Genomic DNA, 24,084 nt, shown 5'->3' on the forward strand with positions numbered 1-24,084 from the left:
AGTTGTGGTATAATCATCATCTAACTCACACAGGGCCTCTCTCTTTCAGTCTCTCTTTGTGGGCTATTTCAAGAACTGCTTACTTGCAGTTAGTGGAACTTGGTACTGCCCAAATAACTCACAAGATCACAATGCCAGAAAGAACCATTTTGGTTAAATATAAGACATATCTCACAGCTATGATATCGTCAGACAGCTGAGAGAGCGGGGATGAATCTTCTGGTTTGTACAGCACTCAGTAACAGAGAATATGTGCTATGACATGGCTCAGGGCATGTCTACACTACAAACTTAAGTTGACCAATGATAGGTTCACTTACAGCCACTTAACTTCCTTCTTTCCGTGGTGTGCGTCCTCACCACGAGCGCGTCTGCTGACTGAAGAGAAGCAGTTGGGAGGGCGGGGGGGGGGGGGCAGGCTGAGAGCCAAGGCTCTTACCTCTGCGTAGCTCCCTGCTGGGAACCTGGCAGCTCCCCTAGCCCTTGGCTTCCCGCTGGGAACACAGCAGCTGCCTGGGCTCCATGCTGGGAGTCCAGGCAGCAGCCAGGCTCCCAGAGGGGACCTGGGCTCCTGGCTCTCTTGTCAATGTCACGGCTCTACACCTCTCGGGGAGATGGGGTTATTGGGTCAGTGGAGTAGGGCACTTACATCGGCAGAAGCCAGGCTATCGTGAAGACACTGACATAACTCTGTAGCGAAGACCAGGGCTAAATAAAGGACAAACCTGGAACAACTCATACACCATTTAACCAACAGGATTGCTAATTCTAAACAAAATCGAACCTCAACCTTACTTACCATCATGGCATTGTGGTCCTGAAACAAAGCTGCTTTGCAATAACTTATTTTTGATTCAAGTTGATACATTGGTAGAACTTTATTCTACACCAAGCTTCTCTTTTGCAAACTGATTAGGAACAGGTGGTTTAATAATTCCTTATAACTGGCCCAGCTGTCTTTTAAATCTTCATTGAGATGAGAGTTCCTTCCTTTTCCCATCAGAAACTAGTAAGCTCTGAAGGGGATGAGGCCAGACTCTGCACTAAGCAAAGATGATGAATCCAGTGTTATCAGACGATAATTAAATCATCCCCAAACTCAAAGTGAACTGGGCATCCACTAACACGACGACAGCTTTCACTATACTGTGAATACCCAGAGCCCCATTCTGCACTCACTGCATGATAGACCTGTGGAAGAAGCTCACTTAATTTTAACACCCAAACTGAGTTTGCATTAAAAAAAAATTAAAAAAATCTGAATGGCTAACAAACAAATGTTATGGAGAACAGCCATACGCAGGGAGAGCAAATAATTTGTACAGGAACTGCTCTTCAATCACCTTTCAGCCTGTGTAACTACTGGGCAGAGAATCAGCCACAGTGTATATGTGGCTAGGAGCAGAGTTTTTTAGGGAGGTTGGGGGAGAGCCATCAGAGTTCCTTTCTGGCTGCTTTTAGGAAATGGCAAAAGGCCCATTTATTTAGGCAGGCTTATACTTGATTTTTTTTGTTTTCGTGTGCCCTTCCTTCCTTTCCACTGTGTTTTCAGAAAAGAACTACTGCATAGAATCGTTCATAAGCCGAATGTTTTTAGTAAGAAAGGGAAGCACCAGAGAAGGGGGTCGGCTTATGAAGGGGTACAGAGAGGGGGAGGTGGGACACTGCCCCTCCCCCCAACAGAGGGAGCAGGGAGAGGCAGCACAGCCAGAAGGGAAGAGGCAGGGCCAGAGTCTCTCTGCTTCTGGCCACGCTGCTCTCCCCGCACCAGATGAAGCAGCTGCAGCTCCGCGGTTGGCAGGCGGCGGCCGTGACACTCAGCCCCGCCCCCCAGAGCAGGCTGCAGTAGTGCTGTCCGGCTCCCCAGATAAGGTGGGAAGGAAAGGGATGGGGAGTGTGGGGGTCCCGGACTGGGGTCATGGGGGAAAGGGGGTCACAGGGGTTACTCCCGACCCCCAGCTTCTCCCCCCACCCAAAATTTCCCTACCAGTTGCCGTCCCAGCCCGTCAGGGTAAACAGCTGGCGTGCTGGGACACTTTATTTACTAAGGTTTACCTTAGTGCCTGCAATCGCTCGAGGTAAACAAACCATCTCCGCCTACCAGCAGTTTATCCTGATGGCTGGGAGCCAAAGTTTGCTGACCCCTGGATTATAGGGTTGGCTTAGGAATGGGTCATAAAAATTTTCTATTTTTACTTATCCATCTTGAGAGGGGGGGAGGGGGTGTGTGTGTCAGCTTATAAACGAACCGGCTTATGATGGAGTATATAAGGTTGATAAGTTCCTGGAGGACAGGTCCATCAATGGCTATTAGCTAGGATGGGCAGGAATGGTGTCCCTAGCCTCCGATTGCCAGAAGCTGGGAATGGGCGACAGGGGATGGATGGATTACTTGATGATTCCCTGTTCTGTTCATTCCCTCTGGGGCACCTGGCATTGGCCACTGTTGGAAGACAGGATACTGGGCTAGGTGGACCTTTGTTCTGACCCAGTCTGGCCATTCTTATGTTCTTATCTTTGGATTGATTGATTAATCTCTTCCCTGTTCCCCGTACTAAACGGGAATATTGTTCTCTTTTGTTTGTTTGGCTGAGGGCAATATGCCAGCCCTTGTGTCAGACACTGTTTCTAGATGGCTGATCTTCAGCTCCTATTTTAATGTTTTGTACTGATTTTACTTTGGGACATTTAGCTTCAGTCTGATGAGCACTTCACAACAATACAAAATAAAATCTACAACCTTTCCAAATATATTCAAGCCCTAGAAAGCTTCAGGTTACACAAACTCCTCTCTCTCACATCGAAACTGAAATGTCACCTTCACGGCTACTGTATCATAATCCCACTGTGCTCAAAGTCTTATATACTACACAGGTACGCTATTAAATACTAAACACAATGCTCGTGTAGACCAGGAATGTGCTAAATACTGAGATAAGCAAACTAAATTATAAGTAGGAAATATACGTGATAGATTTGTGGAAGGCGCTCACTTAATTTCAACACCCTGGTATTGAAAGATGCCTGCAATGGGAGATCTGTTCTAAATATTAAGAGATTTGCCAATCTGGATATGCGTGTTCATATGAAGAGTCAAAACAAGGTAATAACCTGAATATTGAATAATTTCCTATTTTGTATAACACATTATAACAAAAAAACAGTCATTGGTCCCCTGACTCACTCTAGAGGAGCGAATTCTCTCATGTGGGAAGGCAGTTCTTACAAGCCCATCACCGCATATGAACACGCATTATTTAGTTTAGTATATTACTATGAATTTTAGTCCAACAATTTTTTGTATATTTTTGTACATTCAATGTCTACAACTCGTTTCATTTCAATCTTTTCTAGGCACAATTTTAAAAGGCTAGTTGTTTTTAATGACATTTCTTAAATAATTCTATAAGTCCTGGTTGGCCAGGGATGTCTTCATATAGCAATATACTAAACTCCAACATCCAACTATGAATCCTTTTGATAGGCCACATCAATGTGAAATTTTATCAACCAAATAGCTAAACATAACACAACATAAAACTAATGCTGCTCCAGAAATTGCTACATTTGGTATAAAATATGAGATTGCCTTATAATTTATTAATTCCTTATTCAAAAATCTTTAACCTACAGGTTAAAGGATATCTTAAAACATCTGAAAAGGTCATGGGTCAAGCCTACCTGCCATTTTTTTAAAAAAACAAACAATAATGCTTAACACTTTTAATGTGCTTTTATTCCATGCACTCAAAATGATTTAGGAAGGTAGTTGAGTATTACTTCCAGTTTAGAGATGGGAGAGATGGGAAACTGGGGCACCGAAACTTGCATCAAATCAGAATGAATCCCTGGAAAAGCCAGGACTAGAACCCAGCTCTTCCAACTCCCTGTTCAGAGTTCAGTCTGGTGTGTGAAAGTAGCAGATCTGTCATAAAAATACCAGGTGTGGATGGTTTCCAGTGTGCTTATCTTACCTAAATAATTATGCAGTGGTTTAATTCTCAGCATGGAGAGAGAGTTCACCAGTAATTATTTCCATATTGGGATAATATTCCTTACCCAGGTTTAAACTTGAAGAGGATCCATGTGAAGATAAGGAAGGTGGTGGAGTCTGAGAATGGCCAGGTCCTTGACTGGGAAGAGGCATACCAACAGGCCCAGGAGAGGAGGAAAAGCCGAGCCCGTTATAAAAACTGTGTCCAATTGGTGTCAAACTGCTGGATGTCCTCTTGTACAGGTCGCTGCTCCCTGTAAGGGAGTCTCGGCGGGAGCCACTGCCAGTGTTAGAGTTTGCAACTGAAATGGGAGAGAATAAAACTAAATGAAATTTACAAACCATTCAGGGTGATGGGAGTGTTGAAAAGTGTGTAGAACAGAAAAAGGCATTGGTGTCCACTTTAACTGCTTGGCACAGGGCTCCTCTTTTCATAAGTTAATGGGAATTGTGTACATGCAGCCTCTGGCACAATCAGTCCGTAGGACGGTTTCCATCAATGCAAAGAGGCTGCCTGGCCCAATGCTAAGTTTGTTTAGTAGCATTTATTGATCTAGTATCTCTAATACACTACCCATAAAAAAGGATTTTTACAGTAAAACACTGACGGCTCTTAGAGCTAGTAGGGGCCCAACTATGTAGCTTGTTCAGCCTCAGGTGAAGAGGGTTTGTGTCACCCTTGAATGAGCCTATTTGAACTATCAGGCACGGATGGGCTGTGGACGGAAACAACATCCACCTGTTCAGCCAGGGGAGAGGTCAGCCTCATAGGCAATAGGATGATGAAGAACTTCCCCCAAAGAGCACTACAGTATTAACACAGGAACTGGCAGACTGGACCAGATCAAGCCTCCGTCTAGCTCAAACTCCCTTCTCAGAGCGGACAATACCAGATGCTTTAGAGGAAGGTAAAAGTACGCCATGAAGACACAATTAGAACCTGTCTAATAAGGGAAATTTCTGTCTAGCCCCAGGCGGAAGTTGGCATAAGCCCTAAAACAGAAGATTTGTATCAGCCTGGGCGTTCCATAATCGATACTCAACAAGCACATTCAGCTGTGTTCTGAGCTGTTCCATCTCCCCAAGAGATCAGCTGACACGCCTACCTGCCGTTCCAAAACCTCCCAGCGCAGATCCCAGCGTGGCACCAAGAGAGCTGCTGCTTCCGAAGCCAAGGGAAGTGTTGGCAGCCTGGGCAGAGCCCTGAGAGAAGAGCGAGCTGCTCTGGGAATTGCTGCTCAGAGAGTTGTTGCCATAAAATGAGCTGGATGCCAGGTTGTTGGTGGGCTGCTGCTGGGGTTGGGGCTGAGGCTGCTGAGTTCCTAAAGGGCGAAATGGTCCATTTGTTGTTCCTGCCAGACCACCAGCTGCACCATTGGCTGAAGCTGCAGCTGCTGCAACCGCTGTAGAAAAGCAATTAAACAATATAGTCTAAAACAATCCATGCTGGGGCTTAGAACTAGCAGATCATAATTATTTACTAGTGATTTTATTTACTACTCTTCCCTCTGGCTGATATTCACCCCTGTGCAGGGAGTTGTCACAAAATGTGTACACTTTCCACTTAAGCAGCAAGCGGTGCTGCATAGGCCTTGTGTTGATCTTCTGTCTCTTGTTACACAGCTGTGGTTTGAAATCACTTCAGTTGTGCTACTAACACTGAACGTGTCTTTTTTCCAGATCGTTTGTAAGTGTCTTGCTCATTTGCTGGCCTGCTACAGTATCCCCTCATATCTCTGTGATAGCTGGCCACTGTATTTGGGTATGTCTTTTTTAAGATAATCACCATATGTGGAGAGTTAAGCAAGAGGTAGCAAAAGCAAACACGAGCTGCTTCCAAGCTAAGTTTTAAAGGGACAACTGTCAACTTGGATTAAATTTAAATTTTGTAAAAACAGAAGGCCAATAGAAATAGGTCCACCCAATAAAAACAAATTTAAAACACAAGCATTCCCCTGACGTGCGTGAAACCCCAAACACTCAGTACTAAGGATCTGACAATCAAAATGACTTTGATTTTTAATAATCTAAGGTATTAAGTAACAGTAACCAAGGTTGTTAACCCAACACTAGTGCTGAGAGTTTCCTTCAGAAATGAAGTATTCTATGATTAAGGAACATTTTCCTTCCACTCTCCAATCATTTACAGGTATATGAAGGGATTTGGCTCAAACTTCCCCTCAATACCACTCAAAAAATCCTAATTAAAAAAATCCAAACACAGTAATCCAAAAGATACGCCTGGGAAGTTTCGGTCCAAAAAGGTAACAGATATGAGCATGGTAAAGGATTATAATGGAAATTGTTTCAAAATCTTCATTTTAGTAGGTGCCACCAGGTACTGATGATAATATCAGAATTTTGCAAAGTGGTGCAAAAAGCTATTCTATGCTCATTCTCCAGTTAAGTATTTTGAGGCTCAGCACACAGTACAGAGAAAGTTCTCAGCAGCAATCCCTGTAATGGATCTCAGTGAGGGCAAGTGTGTCATCATTGCCTGCATGTCTACAGCAGAGTGCACAAATACCATTCACAGAATCGCCGCTGTGTTCAGCATGGATGGGACAGATTTGCACACATATTTCTAGCTATGTGGAACTTACCTGCTTGCGCTGCTGAGGAACTGATGATGACAGGAGCAGGGGCTACCAAGCGCACAGGGGCCCCCAAGCCATTCCTAGCCCCTGCATTCACCACCAGGGCACCTGTTTGGTCATAGTATGCGGCAGGAGCCAGCATAGGATAACCTAAGAACAGAGACAAATTAACATATGGCAACTAAGCCATGTATCACCAGGAGCCACTGACATTTCAGATTGTTTCAAAATAAGCTCGGATTACAGCTACAGGACATTTTCAAATATAAATAGGTGAAAAACGGCATAAATTCTGATTCTCAGGTCATGTCTACAATGCCCCGTAGTTCAGACTAAAGGGGTGTAAATAGTTGGGTGCACTAAAGTGCTGAGTTGTAATTCCTCCATGTGGTCACTGCATGTACAAACTCAAAAGGTGCTGAGTTCGCACTAAAGCAGTCCTACCAGGACAATTTATTCTCCTTCCCTTACAGGAATAAGTTATACATGTATAAGGTACCTTGTATACCACTACAACTGTGTCCACAGTGGTGAAGGAGGGGGCAGCTATACCACTTTAACTACCCCAGTACCACTGTGCACGCACACAAACACTACATTATAAAGCTTGACTGATGCAGAATGTCCCAACATCTAATCACAAAACACCTAGCTTTTACACATTGTGAATCACCGCCCTCCCAAAGCCAAGGGCCAGATTGTCAAGAAAGGGCAACTCTCATTTGGATGCCTGACCCCAGTGACCAGATTTTCAAAAGTGCTTAACGGGGGCTGAGCCCTTTTGAAAACTTGATCCAAGAAGTAATAATGCCAAATTCGAGGCTACCTATAAATCAAACACACCTTGCAACATGCATGTTCTCTTTCATCTATAATCAAATTAAGCCTTCTACAGCTACACTCTAGTCATATGAAGTCCTCTACCCACATGGAATTCCCAAGCAAGACACTTCACGCTGAAAAGTTATAGAATATTCACTTAACCTAACTGGGACCATCCAGACATACTTCTGTCCGTTTAGTGTCCCAAAAATGACCTATATACTTTAAACAGTAGAATACAATACTGCAATTTATAGGTCAAGAGAGTTTGTAACAGTCTTGTATGACACAGCTAATGTTATGGGAGCTCATCTTCTGCAGCCCTTGGTGTTCTTGACAGTGAGGTTGCCTGCACGTGCCCCGCCAGGAACAGCTATTGGGAAGTGATGATGTAGGGTGCTGAGGAAGAAAGATGTCAGCCTAGCCAGGCTCCACAAAAGGCCCAATACAGTGAAAGATTAAATTCTTAGCTGTTCACGACCATCTTCCTTATTGGCTTCCGTGGTACAAACAAACGACTGTGACAAACCGTATTAGATAACGTATGGTAATTATTGTTTTTAAAACCACTAGCGTCTACACAAAATCTTGGGTGTAATACGTGAGGGTGAAATCCTAGCTCCATTACAGTCGATGGGCATTTTGCTGCTCACTTTATTGTGGCCACGATTTCACCTACTGAAAAGATCTATAAAGATACGATACCCAAAACTTGAAATTTCAACAGAAGTCATTAATTCCTTCAAACAGCCAAGCTATCGAACATATTCTCTTCTGACTTTATAGAAAATTTAACCTGTACCCAAAGAGTAAGTGAAGCAGTCCAGGAGCTAACATTTCTTTTCACCTTTGACAAAAGAATTTAAACCATCAGAAAGCATGGCTGGTTCAAAGAAAATTAGCAGTAGTTTATCTAGCGCACTCCTTTGCTTAATGGGCATTGACAGAGTCCATACCTGGCATTCCTGCTGCCAGGCCTTGTCCAAAAGCAAGAGCAGAGTTTACTGCTGCAGCTGCCACGAGTGGATCAGTCTGCTGTCCCTGCTGGTTCTGATTTGGAGTCAAAGGACGCTGACTGGCTCCCCCACGGAGAACCTGAATGAGAAACAGGATCTTTGACTAGTCTGTTAGTCTATAAGTCAAAATAACTGAAAACGTTTCTACAAACTTTCACGGACAGTCTAGTTAAGAAGTTAAGAAGTTTATGCAGCGTTGTTTTGGCCATGGATACAGCCCAGGATATTAGAGAAACAAGGTGAGATAATATTTTTTATCAGACCAACGTCTGTTGGTGAGAGAGACAGCGCTCACTGAAGCTTTCAGGTCACCTGAAGAAAAGCCATGTGGCAGCTGAAAAGCTGGCCTCTCTCACCAATAGACATTGGTCCAATAAAAGATTATCTCACCCACTTTTACCCACAAAACTTATGCCCAAATAAACCTGTAGTCTTTAAGGTGCCACCAGACTCCTCGCTGTTCTCACCCACCTTGTCTCTCTATTTAAGTGTACAGTTTCCTATACACTATGATAGAGATTCTCAAAACTTAGTTGTACCACAACCCCCTTCTAACAAAAATTACTTCATGACCCCAAGAGGGGAGACCGAAGCCTGAGACCACCCAAGCCCCACGGCCCAGGATGGGGAGCCAAAGCCTCATCACCCCATGGGGATGGGGGGGGAGGAAGACAGGAAGAAGGGGAGAGAGAGAGAGAGAGAGAGAGACAAAATTGAAGCCCAAGGCAGGAGGCCTGTAACCTAAGCCCCACTACCCAGGGTTGAAGCCCTCAGGCTTCGGCCCCAGATGGTGGGGCTCGGGCTTCAGCTTTGGCCCTGGGCCCCAGCAAGTCTAAGCCAGCCCTGGTGACCCCACTAAAATGGGGTCACGATCCACAATTTGAGAACCGCTGTACAGTGATAAATGTGTGACAATTAGTGTAGTTTTTCTTCTCTCTATTCTTGGTGGACTATGTTCTCAGTTACAGAGTCTTATACACACTGAAGTATTAAACTCAGAAGACATGATGTTAAAATGGATACAAATGCTTTCATGACACCTAAAGATGCCCCTGTCAAGTTTACCAGACCTGACGTGGGAAAATGTCATCCACTAATCCTTTCATTCCTGTTTCCATACATCTCTAACTTAAAACATTCTAAATAAATCTTTAAGAAACAGTCACTGGCCCTGGAATAGGATGGATATTGGTATTTGTACTCTGAAGATAACAAATCTGGCTATTGATGTGCACAGAAACTACACTTCATTTCTGCTCAAGTTGGCAAACTTTAAGAAATACTCAGTTTAGTTCCAATAGGCTAGTGAAACACGGTGGCTTGGCTTGAGTTTTTCCAAGCTGTAGACCCACCTGTGAAAGAGTGATCCTTTCAATAACAAGATCACACAACGTCTTCTACATGTAGCCCTTGCGGTTAAAATGTGTGATGCACTAACTGCTCTGCGGTTTATCTGTGAAATCCTACTATGCAAGTGGTAATGAAAAAGTGTGCACCACTTCTGAATTCAACCTATTAAAAGCTGTCACTTGGTGCCAAGCATGATTCACACATTTTACAACAGATCACATTGAAAGGTGTCTCCTGCCCCTCCAACTCCAAAGATAATAGAAGCAAATATTTACTTGGTGAATCAACAGAGAGAAGAGTAGTTAACAGATTTTCACGAAAGCTCATCCCACCGCCAATCGAAGTGGTTTCAACAGCTGCAGTGAACTGATGGGCGAGCACAATGCTGGTGCAATGCAATGAACGTGCATAATGAAGGATATGTCACAGCAAGTGAAATACTGGTATTTTTATGAATTTGCCATCCCCTTTTGGATCTCCCAAGCACCAAAGAGAGTATCCACATACATCATTCTAGCAGGTCTCCAAAAGCACTGGCTCAGCTCCTCTGAGTACTTCTCATTACCGAACAGTGTTCTCAGTGAGGGCAAGTGTATCATCATCGCCATACTTTTGAAAACCACTAAAGCACAGGGGAATGAGGGCAAAACTGGTATTTTTAAATGAAGAGCTAAGTTTCCCAAATGAGTTCTGAAAAATCACAGCAACATGTGAGAAGCACTTCTTCCAAAGGAGCATCTGGGAGGATTTCCCTCAGGAATGCAGGGTCTGACTCATGGGGGAAGAAAGGTTTGTGTTTAAAATATACACACACATTTAAGTCTAAAACACTTTGGCCACTTTTGGGGCTGTAAAAATAATGAAAGATACTACAAGTTACATCTATGAGAGATGGTTTTTGTACCAGCCTATAACCACTGCAAAAGCTATTTCTGCATATACCTTATTTACAAGGCGTAGGACCCTACTCTGAATGCCAAGCTTAAAGTGGCAAGTCTGTCACACTTTGTTTCTTCTGCTTTACCAGTGCATGTATTTCTCGATACAAGTGTAGAAGCTCAATTTAACCTGCACATGTTGCCAGGTGCAGAGGTTTGAAGACTGATCTTGTCAGGAAGCAAAAACGGCCTCTTTCTCATCACTGGTCCAGAATCAGTGGAGTGAAAGATTATGGCTTTATTTTATCTGGAATGGCTTTAAGACGGTACAAAGCCTTAGTTTCTGGCCCTAGCAGTTCTAAAGACAGCAGCTGCTAAGTCCAGATGCTAGCTATATAGTGGGGAAGATGGCATGTAGAAAGAGCATGTAAAGCTCCAGTAATGCTCAACCTGCAACAGCTAAAAAGCAAATGCTTTATACCACTGCAAAGATGGTACCTCTGATTTCCAGTGGTATAATAGAGTTATTTTGTTTCTCGCCCTGAAGAATCACTGGATACTTGTCGTTAAACTATGTGTAGCCTGACTTGATGCTTGGTTTACCAGGGGGTTTTCAGCATTAGTTCTGAACTAAATATAGCAGGTTCAAATCTTAAAGACATTTAACTTGCAATCTCTGGATGTGCGCACAAGTTTTAGGTAAATGCATTTGAGAGGGTTGATGCAGAGTCTTAAATTCAGATTAGTATGCATTTCTGAGGTATAAAATGAGAGGGGCAGAGACTACCCATACTCATGTCATGATGGTAATGACTACAAACAAAGGCATTGTGTTGCCACCAGCAGCCCCTTTATCATCCATCTTGAGCTGGGAGAGTTTAGCAACGAGGGAATCATTTTAAATTTGTTATAACATTAATCTGGAAGTTATTTTTGACACAAAAAACACTGAGTTGAATATTAAGTTAACTTTCTGGATTACCATACAGATGCAGACCATTTATGATGCATTTTTACTTTGCTACAATGAAAAACCACCTTAAGAAACACAATTTAATTTAGCTATCATTCCACATCACATTATATCAGTACTTTCAGAGTCATTTTCATTTTCCACTCTCACCTGGTTCTAGGGACTAATTTTGAACTCACCTGATCTACATCTACATATCAGAAGGGTTGTTACTATTAATACAATATGCATTTTAAAGAGCTAATATGTACTTAATTAACATTAATAGCTCAGCTAAATTAGTAAGTTTTTTCAAAATGTTCTAACTCTTTATGGCTCAAGTCTTGCGGCATTAAAAACTCATATTAATATACACTTTTATGACAAATGACTTGTAATACTGGAACAAAACAATGGTCCTCTCTCTGACAACAACCAAATTTAGTTGCTTCAGAGCAGATAAGCCGCATTATACATCTTATTTGCAATATTATTATGGGGAAATTCCTTCTGATTCATGCTGGTGATCCACTCACTGGTTGGTCCTCATTACTGCTGCAGACACTTATTTCTATAAACATTGGTTAAATCACAAAAGTATTTGCCTCAATATTGTCCTGTGGTAAAGTTTCAGAGGCTAATTTTATGCTGATGTAAAAACCGATTTCATTTATTCATTTTGAACTTCTACTTCTTAAATTCTTTCTACTCCTCCTTGTTCTGGTGCAGATAAAGGCAAAAAACAAAAACAACAACAACAAAAACCCACCAACCCCAAACAACCTGGCTGGCCTTTTCCATATTGTATCTCCCCTTACTTTCCTCCTTTCCATCTAGTTTTTTCCTAAGTAGCGTTAATTTGGTTTGAATTAACTCTTTTCCAAAGTGAATTAAACCAGGGTTCTCCAACAGGGTCGCCATTTCTGTAGGGAAAGCCCCTGGAGGGCCGGGCCGGTGCGTTTACCTGCCCCATCCGCAGGTCCGGCCGATCGCGGCTCCCACTGGCCGCGGGTCGCTGCTCTAGGCCAACAGGAGCTGCTGGAAGCGGTGCAGGCTGAGGGACATACTGGCCGCCGCTTCCAGCAACTGCCATTGGCTGGGAGCCGCGATCGGCCGGACCTGAGGATGGGCCAGGTAAACACACTGGCCCGGCCCGCCAGGGCTTTCCCTACAGAAGCGGCGACCCTGTCTGAGAAACCCTGAATTGAACTAAACTAAATTAAGGTAACTTTAACTCTGATTAACAGAGTCCACAAAGGGGTTCAACGTGGTTTAACTAATCCACTTTAACACCTTTAGGTAAGCTGGATTAATTTTTCTGAGTGTCCCTGTGTAGACAAGCCCTTAGAGTCTCCATAAATACTTACTAACAGACCTAAGGGATGCAGACTGTTATGGCCTATCATTTGAACTGTCATAACACCTCTATAAGGGATTTTCAGCTCTTAAAAACTGTCATAAAGAGAAATAGGAAATACCAAGTTTGTGAAACAGATCAGTGTAAGGCATAAGGAAGGATAAGATTATGTCATGAATTCCATGACTTTCAGAGACCTCCATGACATTTTCCACTTCAGCCCCAGCCACCCTGGGGGGAGGCTCCAGAGCCTCCAGGCACTGCTGAAGCAGGAGGACCCTGGAGCTCCAAGCAGCTGAGGCTGCAGCAGAGGCCCATGGAGCTGTTATCTGCTGCAGCAGTGGGTGCTGGAAACCCTTAGCTGGCAGCAAAGGTTGGGCTCTGTTCTCATGCCAATCCCGGGGCTTCAGTCATCTGCTCGTCAGCCCCCCATTGTTTTCAGTGAAAGAAAATGCCGAGCCACACGCTTCCATGAATTTTTGTTTATTGCCCGTGACCTGTCTGTGACTTTTACTAGAAATAACTGTGACAGAATCTTAACCTTAGTCATAAGGCAACGGAGCTCTCCCTTTGTGCCTAGGTATTGCAGGCATCTGAGCTTCAGGATTTACAAGCATGGCAACTTTCCACTGTCAGCAAAAGCACTTTTTAATCGTGAGCCACATTTGGTGAAGATAAATTTACATGTGTTTTATTACAGCAGCACCTCGAGGTCCTTTGTGTTAGATGCTACACAGACATATAACCAGAGACAGTGCCTGCCCCACAGAGATTACTATCTACATAACCAAACCTGGTGTTAATATTGTTCTGAAAGATCTTAAAATTTGCTCCATATCTGGGTTCCCTGGGATCCTACGTTTTCAGAATGGATTTGCCCCTATGTCACTGCGAGAGTTTCTGCAAACAGGCATGCAACATCCACCTTGTTTTGCACAGTGCTGCTGCCATCTGAAAACATGAACCATGAGGAAGGAGAAAGCACCAAACTTTAAAGTTCTTTTGCTTCAGATACTGGGAAACAGGAATGTGAGTAGGTTTTTTTTGTTTGTTTGTTTTTGAAACATTACAGTGAACGAAAGGGAGAGGGGAGGACAGATAATATACAAGTCTAAGAATGTTAGTTTTGTTTTTTTTTTAAACTGGGCAAATGTTGAAGCAACCCACATTTGCACAGAAAGAAAGCTCATCCCTCCTTCTCAGATGGGAAATGGGTTGAGTATGAGTTGGGAAATGCATCAGTATGAACAAAACATTAAGATTAAGTTGCTTCCATCATATTAAAACAGTTATAGCTTCAGAGCTGCAGACAGTCAATAGCAATAGACATAGCTCTACGTGATGGAAACATCTTATTCCTAAAGCAATTTTTTCATACAAATGCCTATTCCCTATTAAACCTGCTTTGCATAATTTTAATTCTCATTAATGGATTTCTTTTGCTACAATATATACACTTTTTAAAAACTACTTTGCTTAAACTTGCCAACAGCTGTCCCTTATGTCCTTTATGCGTTGGAAATTAAACAAGATCTAATGTTTCTATTCTACTGTTCTGCTAGTTACAGCTTCCAACGTGGGTTTAGCCAGATATCTGAAGCAGCAAGAAGCTATTTTTAAGTTTCCTCCTTTCACTATTGACTGGTTTTGATTTGGCAGCAATAATGTTGTGCAAAAGAGACCATCACTGCCAGACTGCACAAAGGAAACTCCAAACATGGAAAGAATGGTATGATCCCAATAGTTAACTTATAGGTAATATTTACCTCTCAATTTTAAAGAGGGCAAGGTCTTTCGAATCAACTGAGTCTCGTATGTTCAAATGTTATTGGAAATAGCAATTCTTTAACCCACGTGTGTACTTATGTAAATCCCAGGTACCAAAGGTACCTGCAAAACACTGCCACTTACCTGCTGTTGTCCCTGTTGGGTCTGTTGAGTGGTTTGCTGATTTGCTGAGTTACTTGCAGCGGCAGCTGCTGCAGCTTGCTGTTGGAAAAGACTGGCAGGATAAACTCCCCAGGGAGTAACTCCATAGTACTGATGAGGGACTACTGCAGGGCCTAAAATGCCAAAGGAGGATTCAGTCAACTTCTGTAGTAAACAAGACCTGCTCAACAGTAAGCCATGACCAAAAACGCCTGCACACATCACACTTGATTCAACAAGGTCTATTTTAAATGTGACCTGCAAAAAGTCACTTCTGCTCTCAAGACTCCTGTAGTATCCGTCATTTAGTTCTCCAGTCACCAGGGAGACTTTTCCAACCTAGAGAACACCTCAATTTCCAATGTAAAAACAAGCAGAATTAAAACAAAACAAAACCTTTCAGGCCTTTTTTATATACCACACAAACCAGTAATAGGATTAAAGGACACAGGTCCCATTTTTAACATGTTATATGTGACATTTAAGAGAGATTGTATGTTTACCTTAAGTGATCAACAGAACTGTGAATTGTCATGTGGGTTGTGTCTATTTCCAGGATTTAGAGTTATTTTAATTATGGCCTGGCTTAGCCTCTGTTCTTAAAAGTTTATCCAAAGAAGACTGGTGTACAATTGGATGAGAAATCTGTAGGCTGCACTTCCTTGTAGAACACATCCCATCGAATACAATAGTGTTTGGAAGCAATAGAATGTCTGCTTCATGTCTTTTGGAGAGATCAGCAGAAGGTTAACAAAAATCTTCTAATTTCTACTTTTTTCAAAACCAGTGCAAAGTCTGAGGGCTACATTACTCACTGTTGAAGTGAAAATGACTTTAGATTGGATGGCCTTTTCTGAATGAAACAACACTAAATTTTACATCAGATGCGCTCTCCACTGTAGCAGCGATGAGTATTTACTATGCTCAGACAGAATGCTTGCCTTCTAACAGAGGAATATACAGCTTAGACCAAGGGTAATCAATTATTTTCCGTCAAAGTCCAGAGGTTTAGTCAAAGTCCAGATTCCAGAGAAAATACAAAAACAACAACAAAGTAAATAAAACAATTTCACAGTCTGTTCAAAAGCATCTGGCAGTCTGGATTTGGCCCGCGGTCTGCCTATTGTCTACCCCAGCTTACACTGTCAGACAAGCAATGCATTCAGACAAAATGTATTAGTGGATCTCATGAAAGTTCAATTGCAAAATGCTGCAATTGAGAACAAATTTGGTCTTTCATAGCTCATTAAAAAAATCTTTGCAAATGAAGCAAGTTTAGCAAACATATGCATGAAGAGAGGGTGGGTATTTGGATCAGAGAACAGGGAAACGATTCCAAGCATAAGTGTAACCAAGAAGGGGGAAGGAAGACAAAGAAGAGGAGAGGATAGAAAAAAGGCCATTAAGCAGCAGGCTTGGGCCTTGCAATTACATATACTTGCCTCAAAAAAAACCAAACATGTTTTTATTTATATTATATTATATATTTTTTATATTTTATATATTTTATGGATCAGTGCCTGCTGGTATCTAATCAAAGCAGGTGACAAATTGCATACTGTGACCTGTAGTTTCTGCAAGCCACACTTCTGTACTGAAGACAGGCAGCTACAATTCACTCCATTTTATGCGAACAGGGTAGCCATCAGGCTCCTGGCAAGTGCCATGGCAACCTTCATTTGGACAAAGATTAGACATCTCCATTCCAAACCAAAAGAAGCAGAGTTTATATTAATCAGAGCTCTAACTACTATACACACCCAATCCGGCTCTTCCTCAGCTAGGGGTTGCTCATTTAACAGCTACAGCTTTAGGTGTAAAAAAAAGAGAAAGATTATTGAAGTCTGCAGTAAGCGCCTTTAAACACAGCATTCTGAGCATTTTTGCAAGTCTGGCTTAAGCTCATCTGAGCACATGGTGAGATTCTCACTACTGAGCAGCTCTGTCAGTGAGGGCAAATGTGTCATCGCTGCTAGACCTTTAAAACTTGCAGTTATTCTTCATTACAAGAGACTAATCTAGTTTTATACTTATGAAAGATCCCACAGAAAAGGAAGAACATTCTAATGCATCTGAAGACAAAAGTACTTCTATTGTGCTGTGCGCCACAAACACTGAAGAGTTTATGCGCTCAAAAAGCATGTACATGCTAAAAGGAGCTTAAGAAATACCAATAAACTGAACAGCAAACGTGGTCACAATAAAAACCATTCCCTTCAATATCAGTGTTACCATCAAATCTATACAGGTATTTGTAATCATGCCATTCATGTGAATCAGAGTACGATGACTCCTACTCAATGGGGGACTTGAACTACACAGACATCTGTTGGGAAAATAACACAGCAGGGGACAGATTATCCAACAAGTTCTTGGAATGTATTGGAGATTATTTTTTATTGCAGAAGGTGGGGAAAGCTATCGGGGAGAGGCTGTTCTAGATTCGATTTTGACAAAGGAGGAGGAACTGGTTGAGAATTTGAAAGTGGAAGACAGCTTGAGTGAATCAAGATTCTAAGGAACGGTGTGTGTGCGGGGGGGGGAGAAAAGCACAATGAAGATCATGGATTTCAAGAAGGAAGACTTTAGCATCTCAGGGAGTTGGTAGATAAGAACCCAGGCAAAGCAAGACTATGGGGAAAAACTTCACAAGAGTTGGCAAATTTTCTAGGAGACGACATTAAGGGCACAAGAGCAAACTATCCCACTCCACAGGAAAGACAGGAAGGATGGCAAGTGGCCAGTATTTGCTTAACCAGGAGATCTTCAACGATCTCAAGCTCAAGAGTCCTACAAACAGCAGAAAGTAGATCAAATGACAACCGATGAATATAAACAAACACAAGCATGTAGAGATAAAACTAAAAAGGCCAAGGTGAAAACGAGATCAAACTAGCTAGAGACAAACAGTGACAAGGAAACATTTTACCAATACATTAGAAGCAAGAGGAAGACCCAGGATAGGGTAGGCCTGTTACTCAATGAGGTGGAGGAAAACAATAACAGAAAATGTGGAAATAGCAGAAAAGTGCTGAACAACTTCTTTGTTTCGGTTTTCACCAAAAAGTTTAGAAGTGATTGGATGTCTAACATAGTGAATGTCAGTGAAAATGAGGTAGGATGTGAGGCTAAAATAGGGAAAAAAACAAGTTAAAAATGACTTAGACAAGTTAGATCTCCTTCAAGTTTCCAGGGCCTGATGAAATACATCTTAGAATAACTCAAGGAGTTGACTGAGGAGATATCTGAGCCATTAGCAATTATCTTCAAAAAATCATGGAAGCAAGCGATTTCAGAGGACTGGAAAAGAGCAAATATAGTACCAATCTATAAAAAGGGGAATACAGACAACCCGGAGAATTACTGACCAGTCACCTTAACTTCAGTACCCAGAAAGATATTGGAGCGAATAATTAAGCAATCAATTCACAAACACCTAGTAGATAATAAGATATGTAAAAGTCATGGATTTGTCATGAACAAATTGTGTCAAACCAACAGCTTTCTTTGACAGGGTAACAAGCCTTGTGGGACGGGGGGGAGTAGATGTGGTATATCTTGACTTTAGCAAGGCTTTTGATACTGTCTCACATGATCTTCTCATAATCAAACTTGGGAAACTCAGCCTAGATGGAGCTACTATAAGGAGAGTGCATAACTGGCTGGAAAACCATTCCCAGAGAGTAGTTATCAGGGTCAAACAAGAAGGGCATATCATGTAGGGTCCCCACACGAATCGGTTCAGAGTCCAGTTCTGTTCAATATCTTCATTGGTGATTGAGATAATGGCATAGAATATCAGGGTTGGAAGGGACCTCAGGAAATCATCTAGTCCAATCCCCTGCTCAAAGCAGGACCAATCCTCAACTTTTTTTTTTTGCCCCAGATCCTTAAATGCCCCCCTCAAGGATTGAGCTCACAACCCTTGGTTTAGCAGGCCAATGCTCAAACCACTGAGCTCTCTCTCCCCCCGAGAGAAAGCACTTAAAAAGTTTGAGGATGATGCCAAGCTGTGAAGGGTAGCAAGTGCTTTGGAGGATAGCATTAAAATTCAAAATGATCTGGACAAATTGGAGAAATGGTCCGAAGTACATAAGATGAAATTCAAGAGGGATAAATGCAAAATACTCCACTTAGGAAGGAACAATCAGTTGCATACATACAAAATGGAAAATGACTACCTAGAAAGAAGTACTGCAGAAGGGAATTTGGGGGTCATAGTGGATCACAAAATAAATATGAGTCAATAGTGTAACACACACACACACACAAAATAATAATAATTCTGGGATGTATTACTGGTGTGATGTAAGTAAGACACATGAAGTAATTCTTCCGCTCTACTCTGGCTAATTAGGCCTCAAGTGGAGTATTGTGTCCAGTTCTGAGCGCCACATTTCAGGAAAGGTTTGGACAAACTGGAGAAAGTTCAGAGAAGAGTAACAAAAATGACTGAAGGTCTAGAAAACATGGCCATAAGGAAAGACTGAAAGAACTGAGTTTGTTTAGCCTGTAGAAGAGAAGACTGAAGGGGGACATGATAACAGTTTTCATGTACATAAAAGGTTGTCACAAGGAGGAGGGAGAAAAATTGTTTTCGCTAACCTCTACTTGCAACAAGGGAAGTTTAGGTTGCACATCTTGAAAATCTTCCTCTCAGGGTGGTTAAGCACTGGAATAAATTGCCTAAAGAGGATGTGGAATCCCTGTCACTGTCTAAGCTGCTTTCAAAAAACCTCCAAACACCTGTGAGGCGTGATCTAGATAATACTTAGTCCTGTTCCGAGTGCAGAGGACTGGACTAGAAGACCTCTCAAGATTCTTTCCAGTGCCACGATTCTCTGACTCAAAACATCAGTGATGTTGGTAACAGTATGTTAGCAGGCTAGGAAGCATTACTACCATTTTAAAAAAAGAAAAAAAATCTAAACAGATTTCACCATGCACACAAAAACAGACAAATATATTTCAGTCAACAATCATAATTTACAATTAGGAAAAGTAAGAAAAATGCTGTTTGAAAACATATTAGAAACAAAATTCAGTGAGTTAGACTTCTGAAGTAGACTTATTATATATGGGCTAGCAAATTAACAGTAAAAACAGGTATGATTTGTTGATTTAAGGATATTCACTTGGTATATTTTGACATATGTTGATAATTTGTGTTTTTAACAGTTTATAAAAGCTTTAATTTTTTGAATTTTAACATCTGTCATTAATTAACTGTTTGACACTCCACCAATAATCTTGCACAGCTGTGAAAACTTAAAATAAAAACAAATCTAAAAAATGCTTAAAAATAAGCATAGATATCAGCCAAAATTATAAGAAAATTCTTATTCTGCCAAGCCTAAATATTAGCAACTAGTTTATTCAATGGAGTGAAGAGTAATTGCAACGGAATGCTGATAATCCTCAGGGAAACCCAATTTCCAGACACTTAACTCCAAAAAACTTCCTGTATTTTACATCTTTTTCAATGTGCCAGAGAAATTCCCATATTTCTCTGCACAGATAGTGATATCTCCATCACTAGGTCAACACTAAACGCATATAACTTCTTCGTAAGTCCTTTCGGCCTATATCTCCATTCAAATCAATACTCCTTAAAAATAGTTAAATTAATTTGGTGCTTGTGGGGGGAAAAACTTCACTTGACTGACAGTCCTGGAGAGATGATACAACATCCCCTCGATTGGCAGTAAATTAGCCATACTGCACCATAAAACCTCTCTTCTTTTGGAGGAGCAACTAAAAGGTGTAAAACCAGTTGGGACCTATAATTTAATTTCTCCCATTTCACCAACATCTATGCCCTTCAGTTTCCTTCCAGTCTAGCACTGCCACAGGAAAACAGGAAGGCCTCTTCTCACTAGACTTGGGGTACATTTTTAAAGGGTTCAAAGTAGTTATTGTCAGTGTACTATGCATTCTTGTACAAAAAATGCATGACTGCACCACAAATTGTCCATGGGGGCAACTATTTAATAGGTAATGTTTATATTTGTATTTTTAGGTTTCAGAGTTAATACCTCAATGAGATGAATAGGACGATTCAGACATCTTAGAGCTATGGTTCCAGGCTATGCTGCGTAGAATTACACTCCACGTTTTTTAAAGGTTCTCCACTCACTCAGGAGTGGTAGATTTTTTTTTTATTGGGGGGAGGGGTAAATGAAAGCTCAGATTCTAGAATATAATCCTGGGGGGAGGAGTGTGTATGTGGTGACAAATTCTGTCTAGGCCAAAACACTTCTATTGCAGTTTCGACACTGCTGTAAGAAGTGTGGTCCTGAATAGGTTTACCACTTTCTAGACTTGTACATGAAGTTACATATGGTCTTTCTGGTAAAAAGTAACTCATGATGGTACTTTCCTGCCACTAAGCTTTGGTCTATCTGTTACTAAGGCTTTTAACATTTCCTTCCTGTGGAGAGTTTTAGTCATTCATTCACAGCTACACAGCCATCACACGGTAGTTCACTGACTCCTAGACTATTACAAAAATCCTTGTATAGGGCCCGATGAACTGTTTTATTATTGCGAATTTTCAGATTTCACGGGGTTTTAATCAAAATTGTTTGATACATTAACAATTAAGTCACCTTACTATAAATGCATAAAAATGTTCAAAATTGGATTGCAGTGGGAAAAACAGATTTTACAGAAAAAAATCCTACAATTTAAACAAAACATCCTGCAGATATACAGTAAACGTGATGAGTTTCAAATCACTTCTTAAAGTAGAACCTAGTAATATGACCAAACCACTGACATAGCTGAACAGTAACACAAGAAGTCCACCAAAGAGTCTCTTACAGTGTCAATTTAACTGAATTTAGATTTGATTAAAAAATAATGCACTAAACATGAAATAATTCATCTTTGCAGTAGTCATTGTTGCCATTTTAAATTCAACTCCGTACTTTCAAGCTTCCTATATTCTGAAAGAATGCTTAAATTAATTTCAAATTTGATTAAATAATTTCACACTCAAATCAACAGTTTATTGCTGAGTAGCATTACAAACTGACAAACTCAAATGTCATTATTTTCCCCATCTCAGGCAGACATCTCCACTGTGGTACATTATGGTTAGCCTTTTAGTGTTTTCCTCAGAAACTGAATCTACTTACAGACAAGAGAGAATTTTATATTTACTAAAGCTTCTCTCTCTGTCTACAGAGCTGACAGGGAAGATGATGTAAGGCAGGGCAACCTCTGTTACTTTAGGCACTCGTCCCTTCATAGCCTTCCAGTAAGTGCAAAGATCCAGTGGATCTGGGATGGGCTCATTCTGAGTGCTGGGCAGAAACATCAGACACTGTTCATAGTGGTGAGGGGCGGATGAGAGGTGGTAGCTTGCTGTACTGAACGATGTTTTGTTGCATGGCTGGAGTCTGCCTGGAATCCAACACGCAGATCAGTCGCAACACGTCTTTTGCTGGATGGACATCCCATTGTTTGGAGAATTTGGTAAAAGCAAGCTGACAGGCTTCATGTAGATTGTCCAGGATCTCTCTCTCCTTACTTATGGAAGAGTCATCCAAGAGTCTGTCAGTTTCTTCACCAAACCCACAAGTTTTGGCTGTTCCAGAAATCAAGATTCCAGGTCTCTCAGAATACTGAAAGCTGAGATAGCTGTAGGGTGGTGGTCAGATGCTGACAGACGGTCAGGGCTGTTATTTTGGGGCAAGCTTCAGATATGAAAGCTGTCTTAAGTTTTAGCAAGCCTGATTTCTCCTGCCTGCTAAGTAGTGTCAAAAGGTTTGTCTCAGCCTGTGCTGATGACTTCTCTTTTTTCAAAAAAGTCCCAGTAGAGATAAGTGTGCTCAGCATGATATTTTACTGCCTGAAACCAGCTATTCCATCTTGCATGTACTGCTTCAGGTGGGACCTTCATGGTGTGCACATCTTCTTTGGACTTAAGAAAAGCAACCCATCTTTGCTTTCTGGCTGGCTTTTTGAAACATGCAGATTTCATCGAAGTAATGAAAGATGCCACATTGCTAAAGAAGTCAAAATGCTATTATGTCTCACCTATCAGATTGATTATATGACATAGATCTGTCACATGTACACTGTTGGGTCATGACTCATTTCAGTGCTTCTTTGTATGCTTTGATGCAGTATACAGCACTGTCGGTTATAACCGCCAAAACATCACCGAGACTGAGCTGGTTCCTATTCATAGACTCCAGAAGAGATCGTGAGAATGTGGAGCAGTTGCAGCTCTCCATGAATATGACATCATCAAATAGTACTAATCTGTAACACTTAAAATAAATATATTCTGATGTCATAGTTTTTCTACTTGTTTTTTACTGGAGGATTTCACTAAACAAACTCAAAATTTTGTAAAGGAAAAAAAATCCAGCTTCATAGCCACTATTGTATCATTTAATGTTAAAGATATTTTTAAATATTATACAAGCATAATATTACAGCTGCACTGCAAAACACAATTAAATTTCCTAATGCATATTAAATATAAAATGCTTGATAAAATTATTAACAAGCATTTTATAGAATAGCTCCAAAATCCCAATTTGGTGCTTTTTTGGAGGGTGTGGTTAAAGCTATTTTAAGAGGTTACAGCATCTTAAATGCTTTTTCTTAAATTATCTGTACTTTAAATTGTATAAGTGGTTAGTATTTTCTAAGTATAACAAATGTTTTCCTAAAGGTCAATGCATACATTATAAAAAAGCATCTACTTAAGGATCTGTCATTATAGTAAAAGAAAACTAAACTTGCCTATGATAATATTTAGCACACTGCAGTCTCCAATATCTGTTGTCTTGTCGACCATAGGAATTTTTTTCCCTGTGGATTTAGGCCAGCACTGCCACATGTGTTCCTGATAAGCACAAGGCAGAATTTGCTGAAGTGCTGCTTTATTTTCATGCAATGCTTCCCACCTTGACTACAGTATTTTAAGGGGAAAGGTCGAAGCTTCTTCCATTTTTCCACTGAGATGACAGCCTCAGCAAAGACCACAACATAAACTTCAACAAACTCCCATCTGGTATCTGCAGATTTCATATTGCCTGCAATTGTTCTCTGTAGAGAGCAAGAATCTCGATGATTCTCATTATATGTGACATGATTCTTCAGATACGGTTTTGATACTAGATGATTGTTGCAGGTATCTTTTCGGGTCCAGTTTATTGTATGTTGACAACA

At 41.2% G+C, this 24,084-nt stretch overlaps 1 protein-coding gene and 3 non-coding genes across 13 annotated transcripts in view; all 4 read right to left on the reverse strand.

The window, feature by feature from the left end:
• Positions 1-24,084, reverse strand: part of PUM1 (pumilio RNA binding family member 1) — a 124,186-nt gene that overhangs the window by 26,062 nt on the left and 74,040 nt on the right. For all 10 annotated transcript variants that reach the window (XM_030539233.1, XM_030539225.1, XM_030539231.1 and 7 more), the window contains 5 exons: positions 14,878-15,029; positions 8,370-8,508; positions 6,598-6,741; positions 5,101-5,397; positions 4,060-4,296 (listed from right to left, as the gene is read on the reverse strand). In XM_030539233.1, the coding sequence (XP_030395093.1) occupies positions 4,060-4,296; positions 5,101-5,397; positions 6,598-6,741; positions 8,370-8,508; positions 14,878-15,029 (969 nt within the window). The remainder of the gene's footprint in view (positions 1-4,059; positions 4,297-5,100; positions 5,398-6,597; positions 6,742-8,369; positions 8,509-14,877; positions 15,030-24,084) is intronic.
• Positions 6,408-6,495, reverse strand: LOC115637801. Its single transcript, XR_003997354.1, has one exon. It is a non-coding gene; the product is annotated as a small nucleolar RNA SNORD103/SNORD85 (small nucleolar RNA).
• LOC115637814 lies at positions 10,312-10,388 on the reverse strand. The gene has a single exon (XR_003997367.1). It is a non-coding gene; the product is annotated as a small nucleolar RNA SNORD103/SNORD85 (small nucleolar RNA).
• Positions 16,786-16,872, reverse strand: LOC115637802. The gene has a single exon (XR_003997355.1). It is a non-coding gene; the product is annotated as a small nucleolar RNA SNORD103/SNORD85 (small nucleolar RNA).

Source organism: Gopherus evgoodei, chromosome 20 (genome assembly GCF_007399415.2).
Source record: "Gopherus evgoodei ecotype Sinaloan lineage chromosome 20, rGopEvg1_v1.p, whole genome shotgun sequence".
Lineage (NCBI taxonomy): Eukaryota > Metazoa > Chordata > Testudines > Testudinidae > Gopherus > Gopherus evgoodei.